The 26,696-nt window shown below is 47.1% G+C and overlaps 1 protein-coding gene across 6 annotated transcripts in view; it reads right to left on the reverse strand.

Annotated features, from left to right (window-relative positions):
• C3H16orf62 (chromosome 3 C16orf62 homolog) overlaps nucleotides 1-26,696 on the reverse strand; it is a 117,461-nt gene that overhangs the window by 20,116 nt on the left and 70,649 nt on the right. For all 6 annotated transcript variants that reach the window (XR_002342393.1, XR_002342394.1, XR_002342392.1 and 3 more), the window contains 8 exons: nucleotides 24,221-24,283; nucleotides 22,786-22,871; nucleotides 20,880-20,960; nucleotides 18,784-18,847; nucleotides 16,308-16,406; nucleotides 14,287-14,364; nucleotides 12,998-13,112; nucleotides 2,298-2,437 (listed from right to left, as the gene is read on the reverse strand). Coding sequence is in view for 3 of the 6 variants with exons in the window: in XM_021086527.1 (XP_020942186.1) it covers nucleotides 2,298-2,437; nucleotides 12,998-13,112; nucleotides 14,287-14,364; nucleotides 16,308-16,406; nucleotides 18,784-18,847; nucleotides 20,880-20,960; nucleotides 22,786-22,871; nucleotides 24,221-24,283 (726 nt within the window). In the remaining 3 variants the exon portion in view is untranslated. The remainder of the gene's footprint in view (nucleotides 1-2,297; nucleotides 2,438-12,997; nucleotides 13,113-14,286; nucleotides 14,365-16,307; nucleotides 16,407-18,783; nucleotides 18,848-20,879; nucleotides 20,961-22,785; nucleotides 22,872-24,220; nucleotides 24,284-26,696) is intronic.

Raw genomic sequence — 26,696 nt, forward strand, 5'->3', positions numbered from 1 at the left:
GTGCCTGTGGTTAGGCCGGCAGCTACAGCTCTGATTCAACCCCTGGCCTGGGAACTTCCATAGGCCACACATGCGGCCCTAAAAAGCAAAAATAATAACAAATAATAATAAAACGAAAATGGAACCCCATGTGATCCAGCAATTTCTCCTCTGGGTATTTATCCAAAACAACAGAAATGAGAATCTCAAAGACACATGAGTGCTCTCATGTTCACTGCAGGACAGCACAATGTGGAAACAAGCTACGAGTTCAATGATAGATACATGGATAAAGAAAATGTGGTATACACGTACGATGGAATACTATTCAGCCTTAAAAAAGAAATGCTTTTACATAAGACAACACGGGTGAACCCTGAGGATATTACACTGAGTGAAGTAAGCCAGTCACAGAAAGACAAATACTGTATGAGTCCACTGACTTAAGGCACCTAGAACAGCCATGCTCACAGAATCAGAGTGGAATTCAAGGGCTGGGAGGAGGAGGAAATGGGGAGATGCTAATCAGTGAGCTCACCGTTTCAATTAAGCAAGATGAATGAGCTCTAGCGATCTGCCCTCCGATATGGTGCCTTGAGTCAACAATGCTGTGTCATGCTGTTAAAAATGGACTGAGGGTACGCAGCATGTGAAATGTCCTTAAGACAATAAAATTAAAAAAAAAATCAAAGCAGAAAAGCTGTGCCATGAAAGGTAACGAGGTGAACCAGGAAAAGGTGGGATATGGGAGTCCTCTCACGAAGCCTCCTGCAGCTAGCCTGCCTTATGTACGGCTACAAAGGAAATCAATTCTGCTAAAATGGAATTGTCAAAATATTTTTAGGAGTCCCCGTCGTGGCACAGCAGAAACGAATCCGACTAGGAACCATGAGGTTTCGGGTTCAATCCCTGGCCTTGCTCAGTGGGTCAAGGATCTGGCGTTGCCATGAGCTGTGGTATAGGTCGCAGACGTGGCTCAGATCTGGTGTTGCTGCAGCTGTGGTGTAGGCCGGCAGTTGTAGCTCCGATTGTACCCCTGGCCTGGAACCTCCATATGCCATGGGTGTGGCCATAAGAAGCAAAAAAAAAAAAAACAAAAAAAAACCAAAAAAAACCAAAACAAAACCCACTTTTTTTCTATGAATTTGTTATACTGTAATCTATTACTTCTTGGTAAATACGTTTAAATAACAGACCTGGTGACGGGCCTAACAACTACTGCACTTTTTAAGGAAGGACACACGTAAACAGTATTTTGAAATATCTTCCACACTTGAAATGTGATATAAACATGTTGATTATTTTGGTGACAAAGTCCCAGCTACTGCAAGTGTTGCTGTGACTCACTGACTGTAATTCATAATGACTCACTGACTGTAATTCATTTGCTTTTTAGGGCCACACCTGCAGCATCGGTTAGTTCCCAGGCTAGGGGTCTAATTGGAGCTACAGCTGCCAGCCACAGCCACGCCAGATCTAAGCCGCATCTGTGACCTACACCACAGCTCACAGCAACACCGGCTCCTTAACCCACTGAGCAAGGCCAGGGATCAAACCCACAACCTTGTGGATCCTAGTCGAGTTCATTAAGCACTGAGTCATAAAGGGAACTCCCAAAAGATATCTTTTTCTCCTCACCTAAATTCCCATTTGCCTGGCCAGAGCCCTATGGGGTAGGTGGACCTGGGGTTAAGAACCCCAATGAGGGTGAGGGTCCTGAGACTGGATGCTGGCCGTTGCCTTGAATCCTTCCAGCCCCAGCCCGACTGCTCGTCTCTTCTATTCCACAAGAAAGCCCAGCATCTTCCAGCAATATCTCCTTTGACTTTCACTATCTTATTGTGGTTCCTGCCACTTGTCATCAAAATAACATCGCCGTCACCGTTTCCAGTGTTTACCGTGTGCCGAGGCCTGTTCTCGTTCACTCAGTCCTCAGGGCATCCCAGAGATGCAGATACTATTATGATTCCCACTCTGTAGATGAGGAAACTGCAGCCCGGAAATGTTACATAACTGCCCAAGACCAGAGAGCTGGAGGGCGCAGGGCCCTGGGATCCCACGCTCAGCATCTTGGTCACTCAGCATCTTGGTCTGGCGGCCTGAGCCCCAACCACTGAGTGACAGCCCTTGGCCACACAGAGCCTTGACCAACAGGCCCTGGACGCAGAAGAAATAGAAAAACACATTGAGACATTCCAACCCCAGACTGGAAAACCAACACAGAGAAAGACAGAACGTCCCTCCATTTTCAGGGCTAAGCATACACATGAAGCAGGTCACAGAAAGACACCACCTCTAGGTCTTCTGGGGTGACGTACCGGAACTATTAATAACGTAGAAAAGAAGTTGCAGAGGAATTCCAGAAGGAATGACTCCGAGGGCCGCATCTTCCCGTCGATGTTAATCGTCTTTGGAACTTCTGGAATGAGGCTTATTGCGGCTTTGAAAAAGGCATCAGCTGCAAGACAGAGGACACGTCTGTGTACGAGAAGGCTGCAGCATGCGGGGTCTGCTGCTTCTCCACACCGTCCCGAGACCAGGCCTGAAGAGGCACGTGGAGGTCAGGCCACACCGAGGGCCCGAGACGGCGGCAGGGCCCAGGAGCGGGTTTTCTGCTCCGTGGTTGTTGACATGGTGGGACATTCGGTTGAGAGGGCACCGCTGCCAGCTCCCCGCTCTTCTCCTCCTTTGAGCATTTCGGTTCAAAGAACCTCAGTCAAATTGGCTTTAGAGAACAAGTGAACAAAGCATGTGGCAAATTTTTACAGAGCGCACAGAAGTCACAGTTGCCTGGACAGGAGGCTTAACCGGAGCTGGTTCGGTGAATCCTTCTATTCACCACCTGTGGGAAGTGCTGTCAGGGGGCCCATTTCACAGATAGGAAGGGAGGCGTAGTAAGAGAAGTGACCGGTCCTGTGACACAGTCTTGGATGCAGAAGGGTCCAGTGATGGTGGTGGAACCCAGGCGCTCACACGTGCACGCACACACACTCACGCACACACGCACACACACACACGCACACACGCACACACAGCGCTTTAAAGACTTCTGTCTACGAGTTCCCGTCGTGGTGTATCGGAAACGAACCCGACTAGTGACCATGAGGATACATGTTCGATCTCTGGCCTTGCTCAGTGGGTTAAGGATCCGGCGCTGCTGTGAGCTGTGGTGTAGGTTGCAGACACCGCTCAGAGCCTGCGTTGCTGTGCCTGTGATGTAGGCCGGTGGCTACAGCTCCAATTCAACCCCTAGCCTGGGAACTTCCGTAGGCTCCAGGTGCGGCCCTGAAAAAAAGCCAAAAAAAAAAAAAAAAAAAAAGAAGATAGTCTGTAAAACAAACAGACCTCCAAGGGTGAGAGAAAGGAAGGAAGGGGAGGGGGAGGGAGAGAGAGGAGGCGGGATGAAGGGGAAATGGGGCTGAGCCAGAGGGAGCCAGCAGAGGACAGGGACAGGGCAGGGGCGGGAGGCAGAGAAGCCCTGGATGTGGGGGGAGAGAGAGTTCTTTCTGCAACTGCCAAAGTCCGAACCATGAGAAAGAGCCTCAGGTCAAAACAGACACAACACTGACCTGACAAATGAAATTTTAAACTACCCGACAAGATCAAACGTTTGCATGGTCCAAATACGCTTCCACCCCGAAACGGCTTGCAGTGATGCAAAGAGAACGCTGCCCTGGTCTACCTCGCCGCCGTGGGGTACACCCGAACCACATCTAGCACACCAGGGGGCCAAATGTGACAACTGCCGCCCCCGGCCCGGGCCAGAGGCCGGCCCTTAATGAGAAGAGTGTGTCTGAAGCTGGCCAGGGGGGTTTTGCCTTCTCTTCCTTCTTCAAAAGCAAAAACCACAGTACTGCACGTCCTCCTCTTAGGGCTTTTAGCATAAACTTACCTCTGCTTGGGGGGCCCCCTTCCCGGGCTGCTCCCGCCCTTCCCGCACTCACCTGAGCAAATTTATTCAGTGCCAACTGTGACAGGGCGCCCTCCTGGGCACTGTGGGAACACAGGGGACAGCAGCGGGCAAGAGCTGACAACGTAGGTGTGCTGATGAACACCTACCGACCCACGGGAGCCTGTCGTGTGCTTTGCTCTGAGGACAGGAAGCAGCTGATCTCGCCTCTCTGGGCAGGAAGAGGTTAGACACAGGGGCTCTGGGAGAGAAACCGCTCAGGGAGACAGAAGTGCAGGGTCTTTTCTCTGGTCCACAAGCAGCAGTAAGTGGCACTGTCATGGAAACCAGAGGAACGCCTAGGCCCTGTCCCAAGGTACTTTATATATATATATGTATGTATGTAGTCTTTTTAGGGCCCACTGGCAGCATATGGAGGTTCCCAGGCTAGGGGCTGAATCAGAGCTGTAGCCGATGGCCTACACCACAGCAACAGCAACTCAGGATCTGAGCTGCGTCTGTCACCTACACCACAGCTCGGGCAACACCGGATACTTAACCCACCGAGTGAGGCCAGGGATCGAATCTGTGTCCTCATGGATGCTAATCAGATTTGTTTCCTCTGAGCCACAACAGGAACTCCCTCTTTGTTCTGTTTTGGTTTTTTTTGGCCACACCTGTGGCATATGGATGTTCCCAGGCCAGGGATCGAAGGCAAGCCACAACCTAAACTGCAGCTGCAGCAATGCCGGATCCTTAACCACTGCACTGGGCCGGGATCAAACCTGTGCCGTCACAGAGACAATGCCAGGTTCTTAACCCTCTGCACCACAGTGAAAACTCCTGATCCATTTTTTTCAAACAAGCTTCTATAATTCAACAGGTTTGAAAAAAAATTGTTCCAAATCCTTTAGCTAAGAGGCAGTATATGACTTTCCAATAGCAAATGGTGCATATTCTGAAAGGTTTAATTTGGAGACATTCAGCCAGAAGCAAACAGCAGTAGTTACAACAACAGTGACATTCAGCCGGGCAGTCTACCTTTCATTTCACATACCCAGTAAGGACCACGGAGGCTTGTTAGAAAATTATCATAGAACTTTTGATAATTTTCGTTCTGAAATTTCAGCCTTTCCTGTTTCCAGTTTCCAAAGGTCTGCAGAACACCAAAGGAGCGTGACAGTCCAGAAGGCTCCATGAAAACATGGAGAAATCAAAACACATCCAAACACAAAGCCACTAAAACGACACAATGGTCACCAAAAGACAGGTCGCTAGCAAACCCTGGAAGAAAGTAAAAATAAGGGCTCAGCTGAAGGCAGTAAGTAAACTTTGGAGTTCCCATCGTGGCTTAGCGGTAACAAACCCGACTAGTATCCATGAGGACATGAGTTCCATCTTTGGCCTCACTCAGTGGGTTAAGGATCCTACGTTACTGTGGCTGTGGTGCAGGCCAGCAGCTGCAGCTCCCATTCGACCCCTAGACTCAGAACTTCCATAGAGCACAAGTGTGGCCCTAAAAAGGCAAAAAAAAAGATACTAAGTAAACTAGCTATCTATGTTTGGATTACCTATGCAATCTAACTACTGTAAACAACTGGGTTCTCCTGGTTTTTTGTTTTTTGTTTTTGTTTTTGTTTTTTTTTTTTGCTTTTTGGGGCGAACCCTACAGCATACGGAGGTTTTCCAGGCTAAAGGTCTAATCGGAGCTACAGCTGCTGGCCTACACCACAGCCACAGCAACGCAGGATCCGAGCCAAGTCTGTGACCTACACCACAGCTCATTGGCAACGCCAGATCCTTACTTAACCCACTGAGAGAGGCCAGGGGTCAAACCCGAGTCCTTATGGACCCTAGTCGGAGGATGCTGAGAACTCCCCTCTGAGGCCTCTTCTAGCTCCTGTAGAAAACTGAGGGGCCGGCGGCCTCCCACGAGCACACCCACCTATAGATCCTCACTGTGTCTGTTCCATGCACCGAGGCTCTGCATCCAAGTCTGTCTGAACAACAGGGTTCCATGTTCCAAGAGACCAAAATATCAATCAGACAACTGTCTGAAAGTCTCAAAATGCTTGGAATTAAGGTGCAGGTTGCTCGCTGTTAGTAGAGCCAAAAAAAAAACTGGAAAGAGTCCAAATATTTTTCAGGAGGAGTTTGGGAAAAAAGAATGAAGGAGAGGGGTAGGGAAATAATTTCTAGTTCATCCCTGACAGCCAAAAAAAAAAAGGAAGAGAAGCAAAGCACACTACTAAAGAGTCATCAACATGGTGGGTAGGAAGAGAGGCCAAGATTTACTACTAAGTGAAAAAAAAAGGCAAATAAAAGCAAATTGAAAAATACACGGGAAGATGAGTACTCACTTCTCAGGTGGCGGGGGGACTGTGTGTATACGTAATAGTAGAAAGATAGATGGGGGAGAGGGCAGAGAGCACATGAGAATGAATATTTTTAAATGGCTACATAGAAGAAAAAGAAATCAAGAGAAACATACAAACTGTGAACAGTGGATTTTTTTTTTTTTTCCCCATTTTTGGCCAGCCCACAGCCTATGGAGTCCCAGGGCCAGGGATCAGATCCCAGCCATAGTCCAGACCCAAGCCGAGGCTGCAGCAATGCCGGACCTTTAACCCACTGCGCTGGGCCAGGGATCAAACCTGCGTCCCAGCGCTCTCAAGATGCTGCCAATCCCATTCTGAACAGTGGATGGTTCCTGAACAGTGGATATTCTTCAGAGGAGAGGAGACAGAGCCAGTTACTGGTGACTTTCCTTTGGGGGCTGTTTACTTTTTTTACGATCTACATTTCCATACTGTTAAGAGTTTTTTCAAATGAGCATGAAAAATGAAAATAAAAATCACTCAGATTTAAAATAAAGTATAAGCTGCCTGTTTTTCCATAGGAAACAGGACAGTCTCCTCAAACGTACTCTATATGAGATAAAATAAACTCAGATTTAACTGTGACCTCTGGGAAGGAGTGCATCCTTCAGTGGCCTTGACATGGTTGCTATGGACCATGATCCCCTATATGAATCATAAGAGACGTTCAAGAAGTGATAACTCAGGGAGTTCCCACCATGGCACCAGGGAAATGAATCCGACTAGGAACCATGAGATTGCGAGTTCCATTCCTGGCCTCGATCAGTGCGTTAAGGATCTGGCATTGCCATAAGCTGTGGTGTAGATCACAGATGTGGCTTGGATCCTGCATTGCTGTGGCTGTGGTGTAGGCCAGCAGCTGTAGCTCCGATTCCACCCCTAGTCTGGGAACATCCATATACTGCAGGTGCAGACCTAAAAATAAATAAATAAATAAATAAATAAAATTAAAAAGTCCCTACAAATTTTTTTTTAAATAAAGAAATAATTTCGCTCTGAATGTCCACACAATGTAAAAAGTCCACTCTGACACAGAAATGACGAGGCAGTGTCAGCGGCACCAGGGAAGGTGCCGGAATGGTCTCCCTCTTTTACCTCTGAATTGGCAAGGTTTCCAAGCACACTCAGCCCACGAGGTACCTGACTCACACCTCTGGGACACTGGGGACGATGCACCTTTCTGCTGACCCCGCAGCAGCTCACAGGAAGTCGTGAAGGTCTTTCTGTAGATATTAAGCTTGGATTTCCCTATGCAGAAAGGATTAGGCATTCCTTCTCTTCATTCTGACTGTCTCCTAAATGAGGTTATCTAATGTTCAGTCTATAATAGCGGCTCTCTAGCCACCGCATGTGCTTGGGGTTAGAAATAAAGCACTGGCTCGTGGACAGGAGGACTAACCTACGGAGCAGCACAGTGGTGGAGAGCCCACTTGAAGTCACTCAGGAGCCAGAGGCTCCCGGGCAAGTCACGTCACACCTCGGATGTCAGTTGCCTTCTCTGAAGATCCATCACTCAGCAAACAATATGTACTAAATAAAACTAAACTGCTTTGCCAGGAATTCAGTTCTCTCCGCAATCGGTCCCCAAATTACTTTCCTAACCTGATCTCCCACTCATTCCTTCCAGATGCACTGTTTTTCCAGCCTCTAGGCCTTTGCTCTCACTGTGCCTTAGGCTAGAATGCCCCCTGCCTCACTTCAGCAAAGGTCAGATTCCCCCTGACCTTCCAGACTTTTCTATGCCACCTCTTTAAGAAGCTTCTAACATTGTTTTCCTCATTCAAGCCAAGGGTCATTGCTCTCTTCTCTAAAATTCCCTGGCCCATTTTATGAATATCTTGCATGGCATGTATCATGGGCGGCTTTGTATAACTGTAAACAGATTCGCTCTCCCCTGCTAGCAATGGAGTCTCTTTAAGTGCATTCCTGTTTCAGCACAATGCTTGGCACAGGGGCTTGCACGGAAAAAACAGCCCAGAACTGCTGGCAGGAGGAAACACACCGTAAGTGTTTATAATTCGAAGAGGTTGAGTGGACTCTATGGGCAGGCTCACCCCTGCTCCTCTTCCGTGGGCTCCATCAGGAGGGGCCATCCACCCCAGCCCTCACCCCCCTAAGGAGGATGGATCGTGCGTGTTCAGACACCAAGGCCCATAACAAGCTTCAGGCCATCTGTCCACCTGGGAACCATTATAGCAAAAATGACCTCCTTGGTCCAAAGCCATCAGAGAGGCCTCCAGGCTTGAGAGAACAGCCACATCAAACCTGTTCTTCAGAAGATGCTCTGTCAGTAGGACTAGTCACATGACCATAAACACATAAATCCCAAAGACCTGGGGAGTGGAGATGGACCACTGCTCTCCATCACAAGTCGTGCCTTACTCTCTAAGGCAGGAAAGATGGAATCCTTTTTCTCCTCCCCTCCATTGCCCTGGCTACCTCCATCAGCAGCTAGAGCTCACGGTGGCCAGTGGGCTTCACGACAGCAGGCTGTAGGCTTCCCTCGCCGCACTCCCGTGTGCCTCACAATCAAACCAGCACAACAGCACCACGCAACGTGTCTACAAGACTCAGTGTATGTTTAAATCTATCTTCTTTTCTTGGTCCTATAATTAGGAAAACGAATTATTTAAAACCTACCAAGAGGGCTTTTTTTTTGGCCACTCCCACATGTGGAAGTTTCCAGGCCAGGGATCAAACCTGCACCACAGCAGCGATCCAAGCCGCTGCAGGGACAATGCTGGGTCCTTAACCTTCTGTGCCACAATGGTACTCCAAAAACCCACCAAGAGGCTTTGATGAGCCTCTTCTCAACAGCAGGGTTGCTCAGGAGTTAGGTTCATACCAGGAGAGGTTTGGTCTCATTTCACATTTATCAATCTCACTAAGAATGCTCAAAAAGAAAAAACGTTCTCTTAGGGCTCAGTGGGTTAAGGATCCAGCGTTGTCACTGCAACGGCTTGACTTGCTACTGTGGCACAGGTTCAATCCCTGGCCCAGGAACTTTTCCCTGCTATGGGTGCAGCCAAAAAAGAAACAAAGAAAAGAATTATCAGCCATTATTATCACGCAGGACCATTCATTCCTTCAACATTTACTGAGCAGCCATGATCACCTTCTGGCAGATTTCTCAAGATTCTGCACATGAGAAGCTGGCTCTCAGGACTCTAGGCCTGCATGGAGTCTACAGCTCCTAGGCGCCATGGCATACTTTTGTCTTTTATTTTTTGTGTGTATCTTTATAGGGCCACACCTGCGGCATATGGAGGTTCCCAGGCTAGGGGTAGAATCAGAGCTGCGGCTGCCGGCCTACACCACAACCACAGCAATGCAGCAGGGTCCAGCCTCATCTGCGATCTACACCACAGCTCACAGCAACGCTGGATTCTTGATACACTGAGGGAGGCCAGGGATCGAACCCGCAACCTCATGGTTTCTAGTTGGATTCGTTTCCGTGGCGCCATGATGGGAACTCCATTACTTCCATTGTAAAACACCTTCCTTTCTGAGGTTAGATGCTGTAAAGTTGAAAGAACCAAGATAAAAATAGAGGGAAGAGAGCCTGCTCTTGCTGTGGTATGGTGGTAACTTCCAGAGAGAACCACTGACAATCGAGGGCAAGGAGCTACTTAGTGATGGTGAAAGGCTGAAGGGGCATCTCTGCGTCACATCGAACTGACAAGTACTTGAGCAAACAACTGATGCACAAATCCTTCTTTCTGCTAAATCCCTGGGGGCCCTGGGTGACCTTCGACCGAATCCCCACAGGACCCAGTCTACACGTTGAACCGACATGTCCAAGGACCAGAACTGGCCTCCTTCTGATAAGCCTTCGTCAGCATCCCACACCCGCCTGGCCAAGGGTTCAGTGGGAGTTCACATGCGGGGCTGACCCAGCCCTTGGCACAGCCACAGCCTGATAAAGAAGATACAGCCGAGGGGAATCAAGGGAGGCCAGAAAATGAACAGAGGCAAGGGGATGTCTTACAAGCAGCCGAGCAGGAGGAGGTTTCAGGGAGGCGAACCAAAGCAGCCCATGGCCACGAGCTCCATTTAATTTATATTTAGCCTTCCCATTCTCCGTAACTGAATGTATTATTTATCTTGGCCAGCAACTGCTGCCTGTGGCTTTCGGAACAACAACAACAGGCTTTTAAGGCTTAGCGCCCCGCAGCATTTAGAGACTGGAGCAACACCATCAGATAAATTATTCAGCATGAAGTGGACGCCACGTTCCTGCCCCCTGCAGCTGCTTAAAAGGCGGGTGAGGCAGGTGAGGTGTCCAGGGCTCCCCCACTGGGGGCACTAAGGACCCACACCCAGGTCGGGGCATTCTGACGCTGCTTCTCTCTGGGTGTGGACCAAGGGCCTTGCAGCCAGGAAACGGCCCTTTGCCGCTCTCCTCCAACAATTCTTGAGAGCAGCAGATCTTTGGTGGGGGGCGGGGCGGGGGGAACTTTTATTTAGCTTGAGAATTTGTTTTGCCTTATTTTTTTTGGTCTTTTCTAGGGCTGCACCCACGGCATATGGAGGTTCCCAGGCTAGGGGTCGAATCAGAGCTGTAGCTGCCAGCCTACGCCAGAGCCACAGCAACGCAGGATCCGAGCCAAGTCTGACCTACCCCACAGACTACACTGGCTACACTGGATCCTTAACCCACTGAGTGAGGCCAGGGATCGAACCCGCAACCTCATGGTTCTTAGTTGGATTCATTAACCACTGCACCACGACGGGAACTCCTGTCTTTAAAAAAAAAAAAAAAAAAAAAAAAAAAAAATAGCATGAAGCCCTCTAGGGGATTGGGTCAAAATAGGTACAACGTGGTGCGAGATGAGGACAAAAGGCCAGCGGGCACCAGACTCCAGGGAATTTACTCAGGAGGTGCTCAGGAGTTGGGAGTGCAGCCAAGCAGTGTGAAAAGGTTCTGGGTTGGCAATCGGGTTTGAAGACTTCAGTGCCCAGGGCAGCCCCATGTGAACAGAGATCCAGATCAAGATACCAGAACTGCCCTGTCCAGCGCTAAAAGGACAGGGAAAGGACCCCCCTTCCACCCATCCAGAGTGTCCATCCAAACCGACTGGAGCAGGTGGTGAGCCCCTGACTCAGGCCCGACGGTGATGCCATGTGGGAGGAGGTGGAAGCGAGGGGAGGCAGTCACGGAGGACACCAGGCCAGCACGTATGGGGCTGCAGAAGCCACCCCGCAGTCACTGACGCCGCCTGTGTGCACTGCATGTGCTGTCCGGCAGAGCTGTGAAAAGGCATGACCTTGAGTCACCCAGCTCAAGGGCAGAGCTGCCTCCATGACCCTAGACAAGCTACTTCGCCACCTTCTGCCTCAGTTTCCTCACCTGGGAACCAAGGCACCAACCACAGAACTGGCCTCCCGGGGCCGCTGCCAGGGTAGGGTGTGGGCACAGGGCTAGCCGCGCACCGAACGCTCCATAAACAGCACCGGGATTCTTTGACTTTTTGAGTCAGAGCCGCTGGGGAGATCCTCGCAGCCGGGACTCTGCCTACACGACTTTGGTAGAGGCCGACCCAGGAGGTGACAAGGGCAGCAGGCAGCAAACACCTGGGACTCAAACACTCTGCCTGAGGGCTTTCCCCCCTCCCCCGCCCTGGCTCGAGGACCAGGATGCTGATGCCCCAGAAGTAGCCCTCGGTCAATGACAGACAGAGCAAAGGGTAAATTAATAACCTGTCTTCCCTGCCGCTCAGGTGGGTGTGACATCGAGGCCCCAGTGGGAAGGACCCCACTCGCACAATCCTGGCTCTGGGATATCTCTGTACCATGTACAGAAGTGGGTCTTGGCCATGATGGAGAATAATATAAAAAAGAATGTGTATATATATATACACGTATGACTGGGTCACTTCCCTATACAGCAGAAATTGGCACAGCATTATTAATTACCTCTAATAAAAAAAAAAAGAAAAGAAAAAAACAGGGAGTTCCCGCCGTGGCTCAGTGGAAACGAACCTGACTGGTACCCATGAGGACTCGGGTTCGATCCCTGGCCTTGCTCAGTGGGTTAAGGATCCAGTGTTGCCGTGAGCTGTAGGGTAGGTCGCAGATGCAGCCTGGATCCTGCACTGCTGTGACTGTGGTGTAGGATGATAGCTGCAGCTCCGATTCAACCCCTAGCCTGGGAACATCCATATGCCACAAATGTAGCTGTAACAAGCAAAAAAAGAAAAAGAAAAATAGAAATGAAAGAGAAAGAAAGGAAAAAAACGAAAGCAAAAAACCAAAAAGAAATGGGTCTTGGGCAGAATTCTGATCTCTAACAGAAGCCGCAGAGAGTATTCGCTCTCCACCGATCAGATTCTACTCCTGCATGGCTGGGCTTCCAAACCAGCATCGACAACAAGCGAACTCGACGGGGTAGGAACCAGCAGACCGGACTTGTGCAGCCTCTAGACACACTCAGCCCGGGGTGTCTGAGCTGCCTGACCTGGCCTGTCTCCAACAGGTTTAGCAAGGTCCTAACGGGAACGTCCCCACGCTCTGTCATCTGTCGGACTCGATAAATGTGTGCGTGTCCGAGGTCCCGCTTCCTCAAGAAACAGATGTAAAAGTCATCACTTATGGGTCATTTCTGTTTTTCTTCCCTCCCCCTTAAAGTCATTTCTCTCTCTCTCTCCACACACACACACACACACACACACACACACACACACACAGAGCTGAGGAGGCGTCTGTAAGGAACCGGGGAGGGCTGGAGAGGAGAGGTGAGGGATGGGCTTACCTTGGGAGAGGCACTGGTTGGCCAAGGCCACCTGACCCGAGTGCAGGTAGAGATTGAGGCGGGTGAAGATCCCCCCCAGGGAGGGAATGGTAATGAAGCAGTAGGCGACACAGGCCTAGAGGGGGACAAACAGCAGGTTATGTGGCAATGCCTGCACGGCAAATTTCTTTGCTTTGTTCTTAACCTCCCCGTCATGAACCCTCATTCCCCCCCTTGCCTCTGCGGTTTCTGCCCCTTTGGGAGGAGGGTGATGGGCAGCTAAGGTGAGTCGTGGTGTGTGAAAAATAAATCCTCATCCACCGCCTAACAGATAACACTTAATACTGATAAGTTAAAGCAGCAGCTGTTTAAACCCAGGAATTAAAAATATACAGGGGGGATTCCCCTAGTGGCACAGCAGTAACAAACCCAACTAGTATCCTTGAGAACACAGGTTTGATCCCCAGCTCCGCTTAGTGGGTTAAGGATCTGGCGTTGCCGTGAGCTGTGGTGTAGGTTGCAGATGCAGCTTGGATCTGGCGTGGCTGTGGTTGTGGTGTAGGCCGGCAGCTACAGCTCCGATTAGACCCCTGGCCTGGGAACGTCCATATGTCACACCTACAGCCCTAAAAAGACAAACAAACAAACAAACAAACAAAACCCCCCAAAACATAGGTAATGTGAAGAAGAAACTGCTCAAGAGTTTCAGGTGGTTGACTGTCAGGAGAGAGGTATAAGGTGAGAGAGGGCAGGGCTGGGATGCTTATTTTTCATTGGAATCTTTTTATTATTCACTTTTTTTTTCTTCTTCTTCTTAAGGCTGTACCCTAAGCACATGGACGTTCCCAGGCCAGGGGTCAAATCCCAGCTGTTGCAGATACAGCTCAGATCTGGTGTTGCTGGGGCTGTGGCACAGGCCTATAGCTGCAGCTCTGATTCGACCCCTGGCCCAGGAACTTCCAAAACCCACACCTATGGCCACAAAAAGGAAAAAAAAAAAAAAAGATGGGAACTTATCAAGAGGGAAACTAGGCTTTCCAGTTACAGGCACAAGCCAGAGATAATTCAGCAAAACTGCAAATCCATCTCTCAACCACCTTCCCATAGCATGTATTAAAGTTCAGACTCCTTTGATCATTTCTTTTGAAAACATTAAAAAAAATTGGACCGTTCACAGATACACAAGGAAAAATCTGGAAAATCAATACTAACCCACCCTTAATCTTTTTCTGGGAATAGCAATTCAGAAATTTGCAAAAGAAACAGCCCACTGGAGTTCAAAGTCTGTGAGTCTTATCTTAAGAACATACCCGGACAAATGCGGCTGTCTTTCTGGAATGATTTCCTTTCATGACTTTTCTTGTTTCCATGGCCAACCGGTTCACACTCTAGATTTGTTAATCAGTAAAAAAGAAATAGGAATGAAATGCTGGCTGATTCAGAGTAAACATCTTCCACAGCGACTTGGACATTAACTGCCTACGCATCAGTAAGAACAATTTAGCCGGAACCACAAGTGGTTAGCGCCAGACCCTGACACGGCCGAGGGATCACCCAGATTCAGTCTCGGCTTGAGCAAACATCTGCAAGGAGCACTCACCGAGTTAAGTCATGTCTATCCACTGGCTTGATAAATGACCGCTTTCTGGTTTAATGAATAGCTAGGGTTCACTGACTCCATTCCCAGAAATCCCACATGCTATGTAAGCTCAACATCTTAGAGATCTTATGAGAAACCTCCAACTCTGACCCTACAATGAAGGCTGGAACACTGACAGCCATAAGAACAGTCATAATAGCAGCCACATCATCACTTGGAGCACCAGGGGCGTGCTAGGAACTCGACATTCTTAGCTCAATCGTCACGACCCTACAGGGCAAGTACTATTACTTCCCCTGCCTTGTAGGTCTCAGCATCTAGGTCTTAAGTTCAGCAATGCCACAAAGCCTGAAAACCAGCAAACAAATACATGCAAAGGTTGTTCTCCTAGAATTTACATGAAGCAGTTCAAGAGCCTTAGGGAACCTCTACGCAGCAAAAGTTTGAGAGTTCTGCTCCATCTCTGCAGTGCCCGGCGGAGTGGGTGAAGGATCCAGCATTGCTGCAGGTGCAGCGCAGGTTGCAACTGTAGTTCGGATCTGATCCCTGGCCCAGTGACTCCATATGCCGTGGGGCAGCCAAATAAGAAAAAAAAAAAAATTTGGATCTTTGGTTCCCAAGCTGCCATGACACCCCAGGGTGTCACAGCAAAATCAAAATCACAGGGGCATTTTGGAGACAACCACAGCAAGGCTCAAGCGTTGAACACTGTGCAAAGCACTCTGTCAGGGAGCTCATAGCTCATGGACCATTCCTTGTGGTGATGTTGCATCTTTCCAAAGCTGGACTTTTAGCAGCTGCTTGTGATAAAGAGCACTGTGCAAAAATCAATGTGGAGGTGTTCCCTCTGTGGCTCAGCGGTTAATGAACCCGACTAGGATCCCTGAGGAAGAGGGTTCAATCCCTGGCCTCGCTCAGTGGGTTAAGGATCCAGTGTAGCCATGAACTGTGGGGTAGGTCACAGACACGGCTCTGATCCTGAATTGCTGTGGCTCTGGCGTAAGCCAGCAGCTGTAGCTCTGATTCAACCCCTAGCCTGGGAACCTCCATATGCTGTGGGTGCGACCCTTAAAAAAAAAAAAATCAGTGTGTGTTGGGGGGAATCTATTTGGAACAGAATATAGGATAGCGGTGTCCCATCTGATTCTAAGGTTTGAGAAGCTGTACAGAGCCCAAGATGGACACATGCTTCACTAGTAAGTAATCATGATGATTTACGAACAGGACGAACCATACTGTTTTTCTTTCAATTTACATACATTGTTGTTTCAGAAGACTATCAAGTTGTTAGGGCATAAATTCTTAAGCTGTTTGAGCCCAATTTCTTAATAAACAGAACGGTTATTTTGTCTTTCTTTTGGCCTAAGGGCACCATGAAAAGCTATGGAAAGGCACCACAATCCAAGAAAGCTGAGACTGGGTGGTTAAGCAACAAGGAACTCTGACTAGATTAGTATTTCAATAACTAAATAATCAGTGCAAGTCCCAACTCTTTGCTATTGGCATACAGGAATGAGAATATGCAGATTTCAAAGAAAAAGAGGCCAGTAAAACCACTCGAAAGCTTAAGCAAAGTTGCAGCTTTCATCAGCCCTTGAGAAAACACCTTTCATACCTTGGGAACAGAAGCAATATGGGGCCAGAAGAATCCCAGATTAACACGGATATGTGGAGTATTAATGACCGATACATATGTATCGAGAGGGCCAATGAATGAATGAAAATCCTTACGTGGATCAGCTGCACAAGAACAGGTTCCAGATTGCAGAACATTGACCTGGCCTCCACGTAAAAGCTCAGCTGTTGTTCAAAATCACGGCCAAAGGACACCTAGGATCAAGGACAAAGAGGCTGACAATGTTATCTTCAGGCAATTGTGAGCACACCATTGGAAAGGACTTTCTGGAGCTTTGTGGGGACAGGGGAGATGCTGTGATGACAAGGCACCAAACATTCCACAGATATGGAATGGGTGCCTATCAAGGGTGGGTAAGCACATACCCACATCCGCCCACTGGAATATGCTCTGACCAGGCTTTACAGGACCTCACCCCGCATACAGCCCAAATGCAACTACGGCCACCTCAGCATCATGACATGGGCACTGAGCAGCACACAGAGAGACCAAAAGGTATACAACAGAACCTCCAGATGTAAATAGGATTTCCCAGGCTAGAGAGAAACCACTGGTTAGGAAAGGGTGGAATTTTCTTTGTCAGCTGTGGCCTTTTCACAGAACATAAATTTGGTTATTGGGAGCCATTCGTCCAAGGGGTTTCCTAATAAGGGCCATACCTCTCTGCTTCCTGATGGGGATTCTGACCTCAGCAGCTCACTGGTGGCTGCCAGAGTCATCGATGGATGTTTCTCCACCATTAAAAATCCCCTCTTCTCCTCTTTCTTCAAATTTATGAACAGATGGTTGGCAGGACAAACTTTACTGCTGCAGCCACCCGTTTTGTCCAGAGGAGGCTTAACATTCTTATTTCCAGAACAGCTATCAGGTTTCACAGCTTATTTCCTGATATTCTTTTCCATTATAACTTGGTGACTTTCAGACAAACTCATACAAGGATAAATACCATGTGATCAGCACAGAACTCACGGGACTGGGGAGGCACCTGGTCGCAGTCACAGGGGCATTTCCCAACATGGGGATTCAAAGCCTAATCCTGAATTTTCATCAAAATCGGTATTTTACCCACAGAGGCAGGTGGATTGTTTGATCAAGCCCTGTTGTTCCATGAGTCACTTTCAAAGGGATCTAGTGATGTTCAACTCGGTCAGCTTTTGTCCTGACATTTCTATTCCAGCAGCGAACGGAGCATGAAGGCAAAGGTGGTTCTGGCTGTGATGGAACGGGTGGTTGTTCCCAGAGAAGGCTGTGACGATGGCCCCTGCTCGTCTTGTCCCTTGGCAGCATCCCTGTGGACTCTTCCCATCCAGAGGTGGGGTCCGCTTTCCCTCCTCTCCAGGAGGCTGGCCCCGGGATCTGCTCTGACCGACTGAACACAGCAGGAAGCAGCACCAGTCACCATGTGATTTCTGAACCTCAAAAGGCCCTGCAGCTGCTGGCTTCACCCTCACCAGGCAAAAGCTCACCGAGACAGTGAATGATGAGGGACTGGTGGACAGGAAGAGGTCACGTGTCTGAGAAATGAGCTGCCCCAGCCAACAGCCGGCACCGAGAGCACAGCTGGAGGCTGTCCTGGATCCTCCAGCCCCAGTTCGGCCACGCCTCTGACATCGCACCGAGCAGCCTGGTTACCAGGCCAACCCACAGAATTAGAGGAATTGATAAAACACTGTTATCTTAAGCCACTAAGTTTCAGGGTGAGCCGTTGTATAGCACAGGCTGACCAGGACAAGTGGAGGGTAGACGTGTGGCATTTCACACCCCCACCTCCAATCATTTCCACTAGCATCTGATGCACAGCACACACACAAGATGCTTCAGGAAACCCCTTCTCCCGGAGTTCCCTGGTAGATCGGTGGGTTAAGGATCCAGTGTTGTCCCTGCTGTGGCTCAGGTCACTGCTGTGGGGCGGGTTTGATCCCTGGCTGGGGAACGTCTAGATGTCATGGGCGTGGCCAAAAAAAAGGGGCGAGTCCTTTCTCCAGCTCCTAGTCCTCAGACTTGGTGGCCCAGGTGTGCCTGCCTTCCGGGCCTGGCCCGGCAAGTGAGTGTGCTTGTTCTTTCCCACAGCTGCAATGTGCTCGGGGATGAGCTGGGGACCCAAATTAATCCAAAGAGACTCAGCCCCAGGACTTCTGCTGGAGCCCTTCCCGCTGCAAAGCTGGACAGCATGGAAACCTGGAGCTCTCGGGGGGAGTCAGCCTGCCTGGGAGGGATGCCAAGAGAGAAGCACCACGCGCCAAAGACACACACTCGGCAGGTCCTGAGGACACCGCAGGGACCCCAAGTCCAGCTGCTCCTTCCGAGAGGTCCATCCCGGGACTCCATGTCACATCAGCCAGTAAGTCCCTCTCCCGCCCCCCCTCTTTTTATTTTTGCCTTCGGCCAGTTTGTCTTGGCGCTCCTTGCCCCCAGGGGAGTGCTGGCTAATATAAGATGTTTTCTAATTTCATCTTATCTCAATAAAAATGAAAGCACCAGGGAACACAACGTTAACCGCTTTCACCAGAGGAAGCATAAACAATGACATCACATTTCCAAGTGCGCTGCAACTTCTTCCCCAATACTTACCATTTTTATAAATCCATTAATCAAATAGGCCAGCATTCTTTTCTCGTCCTCAAGAGTGAGTGCACTAAAATCAATAATTGTACATAATTAACACTGAGGTAATAAATGAACATTTCCAAAGGGGGGAAAAAAAACACGAGAAGCAAGCAATTTAACAAGTCAGAACATTTTGTGTTTTCTAGATTTAAACGGCTTGTATGTGATGTGCTTCTTTTGATGAGAATGTGTACTCTAAATTATCATCATTGAAATGTGTTTCTCATCTCTCTCAAAGACTCTGTTCTCAGAATACGCTTATTAAAAGCAAGAGAGAAGGTACCTTTCTCTTCTTTGGAATGCAGATAGCAAGGCACAACTGCAAATTTTGCGTTTCAGAGAAATTTCACTCAACACTTTACTATGAAAAATTGAAACATACAGTATAGTTGGAATGATACAGGGAACACCTGTACACCCTGTTATCATCTTACGATATTTGCTTTATCACATAGCTACCTATGCCTCTCTTCATCCATCAATATACATTATTTTACAATATTTGCTTCATCACATAACTATCCACACCTCTCTCCATCCATCAATCTGCCTTATTTAATTCATAGATCTCCGTCACTATTTAACAGCAAATTTAGTATGAATATAAGTGAGAAAATGTCAAGTCCTAATAGTTCTGACTATACAGGTAAAGGTTTATCAATCATTCCCCAGATGTATTTAAAAAAATTTTTTTAAAAGCCAAAGACCAAGGTTCTTGTTTGTTGGCGTGTTCTAAGGGGAAATAAGTATGTATTGGCAAAGACGGCACATTGTCCTCCAACACACAGTGTCCCCTTCCTTTTTGGAGACTACATTTCCCAACCTCCTTTGCAGCCAGGAGTAGCCACGTGACAGTTCTGGCCAATGGGATGTGAATGCAAGTGATCTATGAGCCTTCTAAGTTGTGTCCCTAAAAGGAAGCTGCTGTCCTCCAAGGCCTGCAGGCTGCAACGTGGACACAGTCAAGGTCAGCCACCTCCACCAGGGAGATAAGGACAATACCCCAGAGAGGAGAGCAGAGCAATAAGACAAGAAAGCTGGGTTCCTGGGTGATGTTCTAAAGCGGAGCTCTCCTACCCCCACCTTTTGGGTTCCCTTTTCACAAGAGAAAAGCATCTTCTATTTTACACAGGCCAAATATCAATGTCCTGCTCATACAAGTACCTGTCAAAGTGGGTTTTTTTTTTGTATGTCTTTATCTCTATGTTTGTCCAACTAAAGTCTACTGGTTCCATTTATTACAAAAAGTCTCAATATTTGGATTTGGATAATGACTCATTAAGTTGAAAGAACAAAGTCATGAAATAAAGATTCCTAAGTTTGGCGGGAGATGGGGGGGTAAGGGGAAGCCAAAAGAAATACAGTTCATCTTCTGGATGGGTTAAGTTCCAAAACAATTTTCTCTATTCTGGTAACATTTTCCAGTGAATCAAGCTGCTGTGTTTAAAAATTCTTTGGGGACCAAAATTTCAGCCACAAATAAGCAGGAACTGTTTCAAGCACCGTCGAATGAAAACATGTATTAAAAAAAAGAAAAAAAAAGATAAATAAATAAAACTGGGACGTAAAGAAAATAATTTGATCTTGACCCAAAGGGAAGGCCATGGCTAGGTCTGAACCTCAAGTACACTGAACAAAGCCCTTCCTGTAAAGAATATAGGCAACTTCATTTGAATTTCAAATAACTGGCTAATAATGAAAAAAAAAAAATGTAAAGGCTATGTTCCTGGACGAGTGACCTCATTATCATACGATCTGCTACTCTCAGAAATCTCCAGGAGACACGGAGCATGAGTTCACTTGGATGAAACCAGCCTTTGCCTCCCAACAGAAATCCCTTTGTAAAAACATCTGCCATCTCATTTTCTCAGGAAGGTTACCCTCGACTCAGCCTCCTTCCTCTCCCGGACTGGAAGGAAGGTCCTCGTTAGGAAGGATCTTAATAGACCCCATAAAATAGTATTATTCACAGTGGCAGCTTAAAGCAGTAACTCCCGCATGTATTATTATGTGGCAATAAGACCCAATCTGGGCTCGTTCCAGCATTAAGCGTGGCTTACTTCACAGAGTCATGCATGGTCTTGCAAACATGCAAAAGGGCGTTCAGAATGACTGGGTCCTTGGTGGGCTCTTGCTGATGCCTAGGAGACATTCGGAGAAAACAGTGAAAACCACGAACAGCGACAGCACTGAAAGCATGGATTTAGTTCTCACATACTGTACACATGTGAGAAGCAGCAAATTATCCGGTTGGCACTTCACACCACCCAGCTCCCCAGCAATGGGCAAACATTCTGTTTTCTCTTAATTCTTCTTTAAATGACAATTTTGTTCTCCTAACGTTTCATAACTCCTAATCGCAAAATCAGGGTACAAATTGCTACATTTCCTAAGCCAGGTAATGGGCAAATCTGTTTCCTTACTATGTTTTTTGAACTTCTGACATGGTCCACCACCTGACGACAACTGGGTTAAGTGTCAGGTAAAATTATTAATTTGATTTCTCAGATAACAGAAAAAGGCAAGCTCTTCTAACAAATTGTGATGCAAGTAAAAATATTTGTTTCAAGTATATGGAATGAAACTTTTAGGAATTTAGTACAAGGAAAGCTTAAAATACATATTTAAGCAACTTCTAACTAAATTTTCCAAACTCCGGTGATTTGAGCTCCATCTTAACATATATACATATATTCATATATATATATATATATATATATATACACACACACTTTTAGGGCCACACTAGTGGCACATGGTATCAAATAGGAGCTATAGCTCTGCCCTATACCACAGCCACAGCCACGGCAATACGGGATACAAGCCGCAGGTGCGACCTATACCACAGCTCAGGGCAGTGCTAGATCCCTGACCCACAGAGCGAGGCAAGGGATTGAACCTGCATCCTCATGGACACAAGCCAGATTCATTTCCACTGAGCCACAATGGGAACTCCCAACATATTTTTTAACCATATCTATCTTAATATTTAGTGACTTAACTTTTTTTTTTTTTTGGTTGTGCACACAGCATACAAAAGTTCCCAGGCCAGGGATTTACCCTTTGCCACAGCTGTAACCAGAGCCACAGCAGTGATATTGCCAGATCCTTAACCTGAGAGCCATGAGGGAAGTCCATAAAGTAACTCTAACTTTTAACCTTGTCCTAAAGAATAATATATTTGAAGTCACTGATTAAACCAGTTATATATTATCTAACATAGCTTAAAACAAATATACAATTTTTTTATTTTTATTTTTTTTTGCTTTTTAGGACCACACCCACCACATATGGAGGTTCCCAGGCTAGGGGTCGAATCGGAGCTGGAGCCGCCAGCCTACACCACGGTCACAGCAATGCGGAATCCAAGCCGCAACTGCGACCTACAGCAGAGCTCAGGGCGACGCCAGATCTTCAACCCACTAAGCAAGGCCAGGGATCAAACCTGCGTCCTCACCGATGCTAGTCGGATTCATTAACTGCTGAGCCACGGCGGGAACTCTAAATACATAACTTTTGAAATAAAATCTCCCCTATGTATATCACCTGAAAGTACTTCAAGTACCACCAGCAGTAGACAGTTTTGGGAAACACAGATTTAGTCAATAAAATAAAAGAAACTAAATTGAAAATAACAAATCTATACACTGAAGGTGGAAACCTTTCGAGCTCTGGTCCTCATCTTTTAAAATGTTACTCCCGAAGAGGACATCAATAGACTGCTCCTTCCCCAGACTGGAGTGAAATGTGGGTGACGGCCAGGCTCCTGCTAATACTTATTACTTTGTCTTCTTAAGCACTAACTATGAACTTTTCTCCTGGCCGCTCCTTTTTACGTGCTTTCCCTCTCAATGCTATTTTAGGTATAAATACAGACACTCAAAGTGCATCAATTGATTTCTTATCAACAGATTTCACAAGGGCAGCGGGGAATCGAAGCATCTGATGACTCCGTGTTACCCTTACTTGATAAAAACTTCCATGATGCATCTGCAAACCTCCACGCGCACACCCTCTTTTTGGAACATGTCCAGAAATGGCAGAAATTTCTCCTAAAAAAAAAAAAAAAAGGGCACTCTTCTGCAATGTACACAAGTTACTGAAAGGAATTTGTGGGTCACTTCTTCTTTGAAGGTCAAAACAGAGGAAAAGTGGTTCATCTTTCTAGGGCAGGTCTGATAGGGACTCACGTGAAAGCAAAGAGAGGACCCTGATATTTTTAAAGCAAATTACACCTGCCCAGGGATTTAGGGCTAGGACAAGTTGTTTGGTGAATCTTCTGGGCAACTTTATTTTTATTTATCTATTTTTGCTTTTCAGGGCCACACCTGTGGCACACAGACGTTCCCAGGCTAAGGGTCCAATTGGAGCTACAGCTGTCAGCCTACACCACAGCCACAGCAACACCAGATCTGAGCTGCATCTGCCACCTTCACCACAGCTTGGGGCAACAGGCAATTCTTAATTCACTGAGTGAGGCCAGGGATCGAACCGGCATCCTCATGGACACCATGTTGGTTGGCTTCTTAACTGGCTGAGCCATGGAAAGAACTCTGGACTTTTTTTTTTTTTTTTTTTTTTGGCATGTGGCAATTCCCAGGCCAGGGAGCAAATCCACACCACAGCAGTGACCTGAGCCACTGCAGTAACACCACCGGATCCTTAATGACTAGGCCACCAGGGAACACCTGTCAGAGGAATATAATAAATCTCACCTGCCAGACAACTATGAGCTGGATGTACTTCATAGTGTCAACATTAGGTTGTGGGATAGAAAGAAGCTACCGCGTGAAAATCAACCAGGAGAAGGAACATCCAATTTGCCTCCAAGGTTTGAGAAGCTGTGTGATGCCCAGCAGACGACTACATACAGCCCATAGCGAGGAATGAATGAACTAAACACAGTATTTCCCTTTTAGTCCAGGTGTATTATTCTCTCAAATGCTGTCTAAGTTGTTATGACATAAATATTTAAGTTATTTAGACCTACTTTTTAAATCATTTTTAAAACTGACTTATAATGTTGTGTCAATTTCTGCTGTGCGGCACAGTAACCCAGTCATACACACATGCACACACACACACACACACACACATGCTCTTTTTCTCATATTATCTTCCATCAGGTTCTATCCCAAGAGACTGGATATAGTTCCCTGTGCTGTACAGCAGGACTTCATTGCTTATCCATTCTAGATACAATAGCTTGCATCTCCTAACCTCAAACTCCCAGTCCATCCCACTCCCTCCCCCGCCAAATAAAAAAAAAGTATTTGGGGGCGGAGGGAGTGGGATCAAGTATTTCTTTTGACCAAGGACACCATGAAAAATGTACTGAGATACTAAAGGAGACTCTGACTTCGACACAAATTTCCAAAGATAATTAAGGAATGCTACTTACCACTGAGAAAAGAACTGAGAAATCATGGAAGTGTGCTATCACTTTCTTAATTATTGACTGAAGCTGCAAAACAAAACAAAAAAATACTTTTTTTTAAGCCCACACCCATGGCATGTGGAAGTTCCCAGGTGAGGGGCTGCATTGGAGCTACAGCTGCCAGCCTACACCACAGCCACAGCAACACAGGATCCGAGCTGCAACCTAGACCACGGCTGACGGCAACGCGGCATCCTTAACCCATTGAGCAGGGCCAGGGATCAAACCCCCATCCTCATGGATCCTAGTTCATTACCACTGAGCCACAATGGGAACTCCAAAAAATACATTTTTAATGAAATTTATGTCGTTTTAAAAAGGCAACCCTCATAGCTTTTAATCGAAATTACAATAAGGAAACTGTTTACAATCCCACCAACAGTGTACTAGGGTTCCTTTTTCTCCACAGCCTCTCCAGCACTTATTGTCTGTAGACTTTTTGATGCTGGCCATTCTGGCTGGTGTAAGGTGATACCTCATCGTGGTTGTGATTTGCATTTCTCTAATAACGAGTGATGCTGAACATCTGTTCATGTGTTTTTTGGCCATCTGTATGTCTTCTTTGGAGAACTGTCTGTTTAGATCTTCTGCCCATTTTTTGATGGGGTTGTTTGTTTGTTGGTATTGAGCTGTAGAAGATGTTTATAAATGTTGGAGATTAATCCCTTGTCAGTTGATTCATTTGCAAATATTTTCTCCCATTCTGTGGGTTGTCTTTTTGTTTTGTTTAGGCTTTCCTTTGCTGTTAAGAAATACAATAAGGAAAATCTGGATTGCTCAAGGAATAGGGAGTTACTAGGCTAGGCCTTGTCCCAGTGTGAGTTGGCCCATCTCTTTTTGGGCTGTGCCCTAAGCATGCAGAAGTTTCTGGGCCAAGGACTGAATCTGAGCCACAGCAATGACAACAGCAGATCCTTAACTGCTAGGCCACCAGGGAACTCCTGACCTTGCCCATCTTATTCCATAGGCTTGGGGAAGCACTTCTCAGCTTCAATTTCCTGTTCTGTAAAATGGACAGCAAAGCAGTCCCTTGGCCATCGTGAGGATTAAGTGGGAGAGCTCCCATAAAGGGCTTTGAGCAGGGCCTGTCCTTCCAAGCTCTTCAGGTCAGCTATTCAAGAGATGGACAAACTTTTTCCAGAAAGGGCCATACAGTCATCGCAACTACTCACCTCTGCTATTGTAGCTGGAAAGCAGTCAAGGACACTATGCAAACTGATAAAAGTTTATGCAGGACAATAGGTAATGGGCTACCTGGGCTGTCGTTCGCATATGCTTATTCTGGCTCTTTGTGGCCCTGTATTTTGTTTGGTTTTTTTGGCCACAGCATGCAGAAGCTTGACGTGGGATCTCAGTTCCCACACCAAGGATTGAACCTGGGCTGTAGAGGTAAAAGCGCCAAATCCTAACCATTAGACCACCAGGGAAATCCCCATGGTCCTGTGCTTTTTCTTTTTTCTTTTTTTTAGGGCCTCACCCTTGGCACGTGGAGGTTCCCAGGCTAGGGGTCAAATCGGAGCTACAGCTGCCGGCCTACACCACAGCCACAGCCACATGGGATCCGAGCCACACCTTCAACCTACACAACAGGTCACAGCAACGCCAGATCCTTAACTGAAGCTGCAACCTCATGGTTCCTAGTCGGATTCGTCTCTGCTGCACCGTGATGGGAACTCCAGTCCTGTGCTTTTGGACTTCTTCACTGGAGAGGCACTGGACTGAGTTGGCTATGCGGTCAAAGGTCACAGCATGACCTGAGGATGGCAGCACAGTCTGTGACGTCTGTCCCGGATGCCCAGGTACTGAGGTCCACCACTCTCGTCCTGAGATGGGCGAAGTCCTACACGGAAGAACCAAGGAGGCCCTCTTTCTAAATAAAATATAAGCTCTTATCCCCAGGTGCTGGCAAGAAGGGAAAATTTACCGACAAGTAATTTATTTATACCAAAAACGCTGCTGTTTAAAGCATCTGCAAAGGAAATGGCTTATGGCCAAAAAGATAGAATATTAAGAGGGACACACCCTACTTCATAATCAAATACTTTACTAGGACATCAAGCAAAAGGACTTCCAAATGTCACGGCAAACAATGCTCCAAGGCAGAGCATTCAAAGAGATTGCAATACTATCTTGTTAAAAATAGTTCCTGAAATCTTATCCACGGCAACTAATCCCTTCAGAACTGGACTCTTTTAACACTTAAGTACAGGCACACACAACGCATTTCCTCATTTTTAAAAGATGGGTATTTTTTCCCCTTCAATATTTTATTATGAAAATGCAGAAACATAAAGAAAATTCAATGAATATGTAACAAACACCCATTCACTCCCCACTTAGATTCTACAAGGGCTAACGTTCTGCTATATTCTCTTTACTGATCTATCCATAGATCCAAGAGTAGAATTTATAAATACACAATCCATGCACATTTGTACAC

Source organism: Sus scrofa, chromosome 3 (genome assembly GCF_000003025.6).
Source record: "Sus scrofa isolate TJ Tabasco breed Duroc chromosome 3, Sscrofa11.1, whole genome shotgun sequence".
In the NCBI taxonomy this organism is placed as follows: domain Eukaryota; kingdom Metazoa; phylum Chordata; class Mammalia; order Artiodactyla; family Suidae; genus Sus; species Sus scrofa.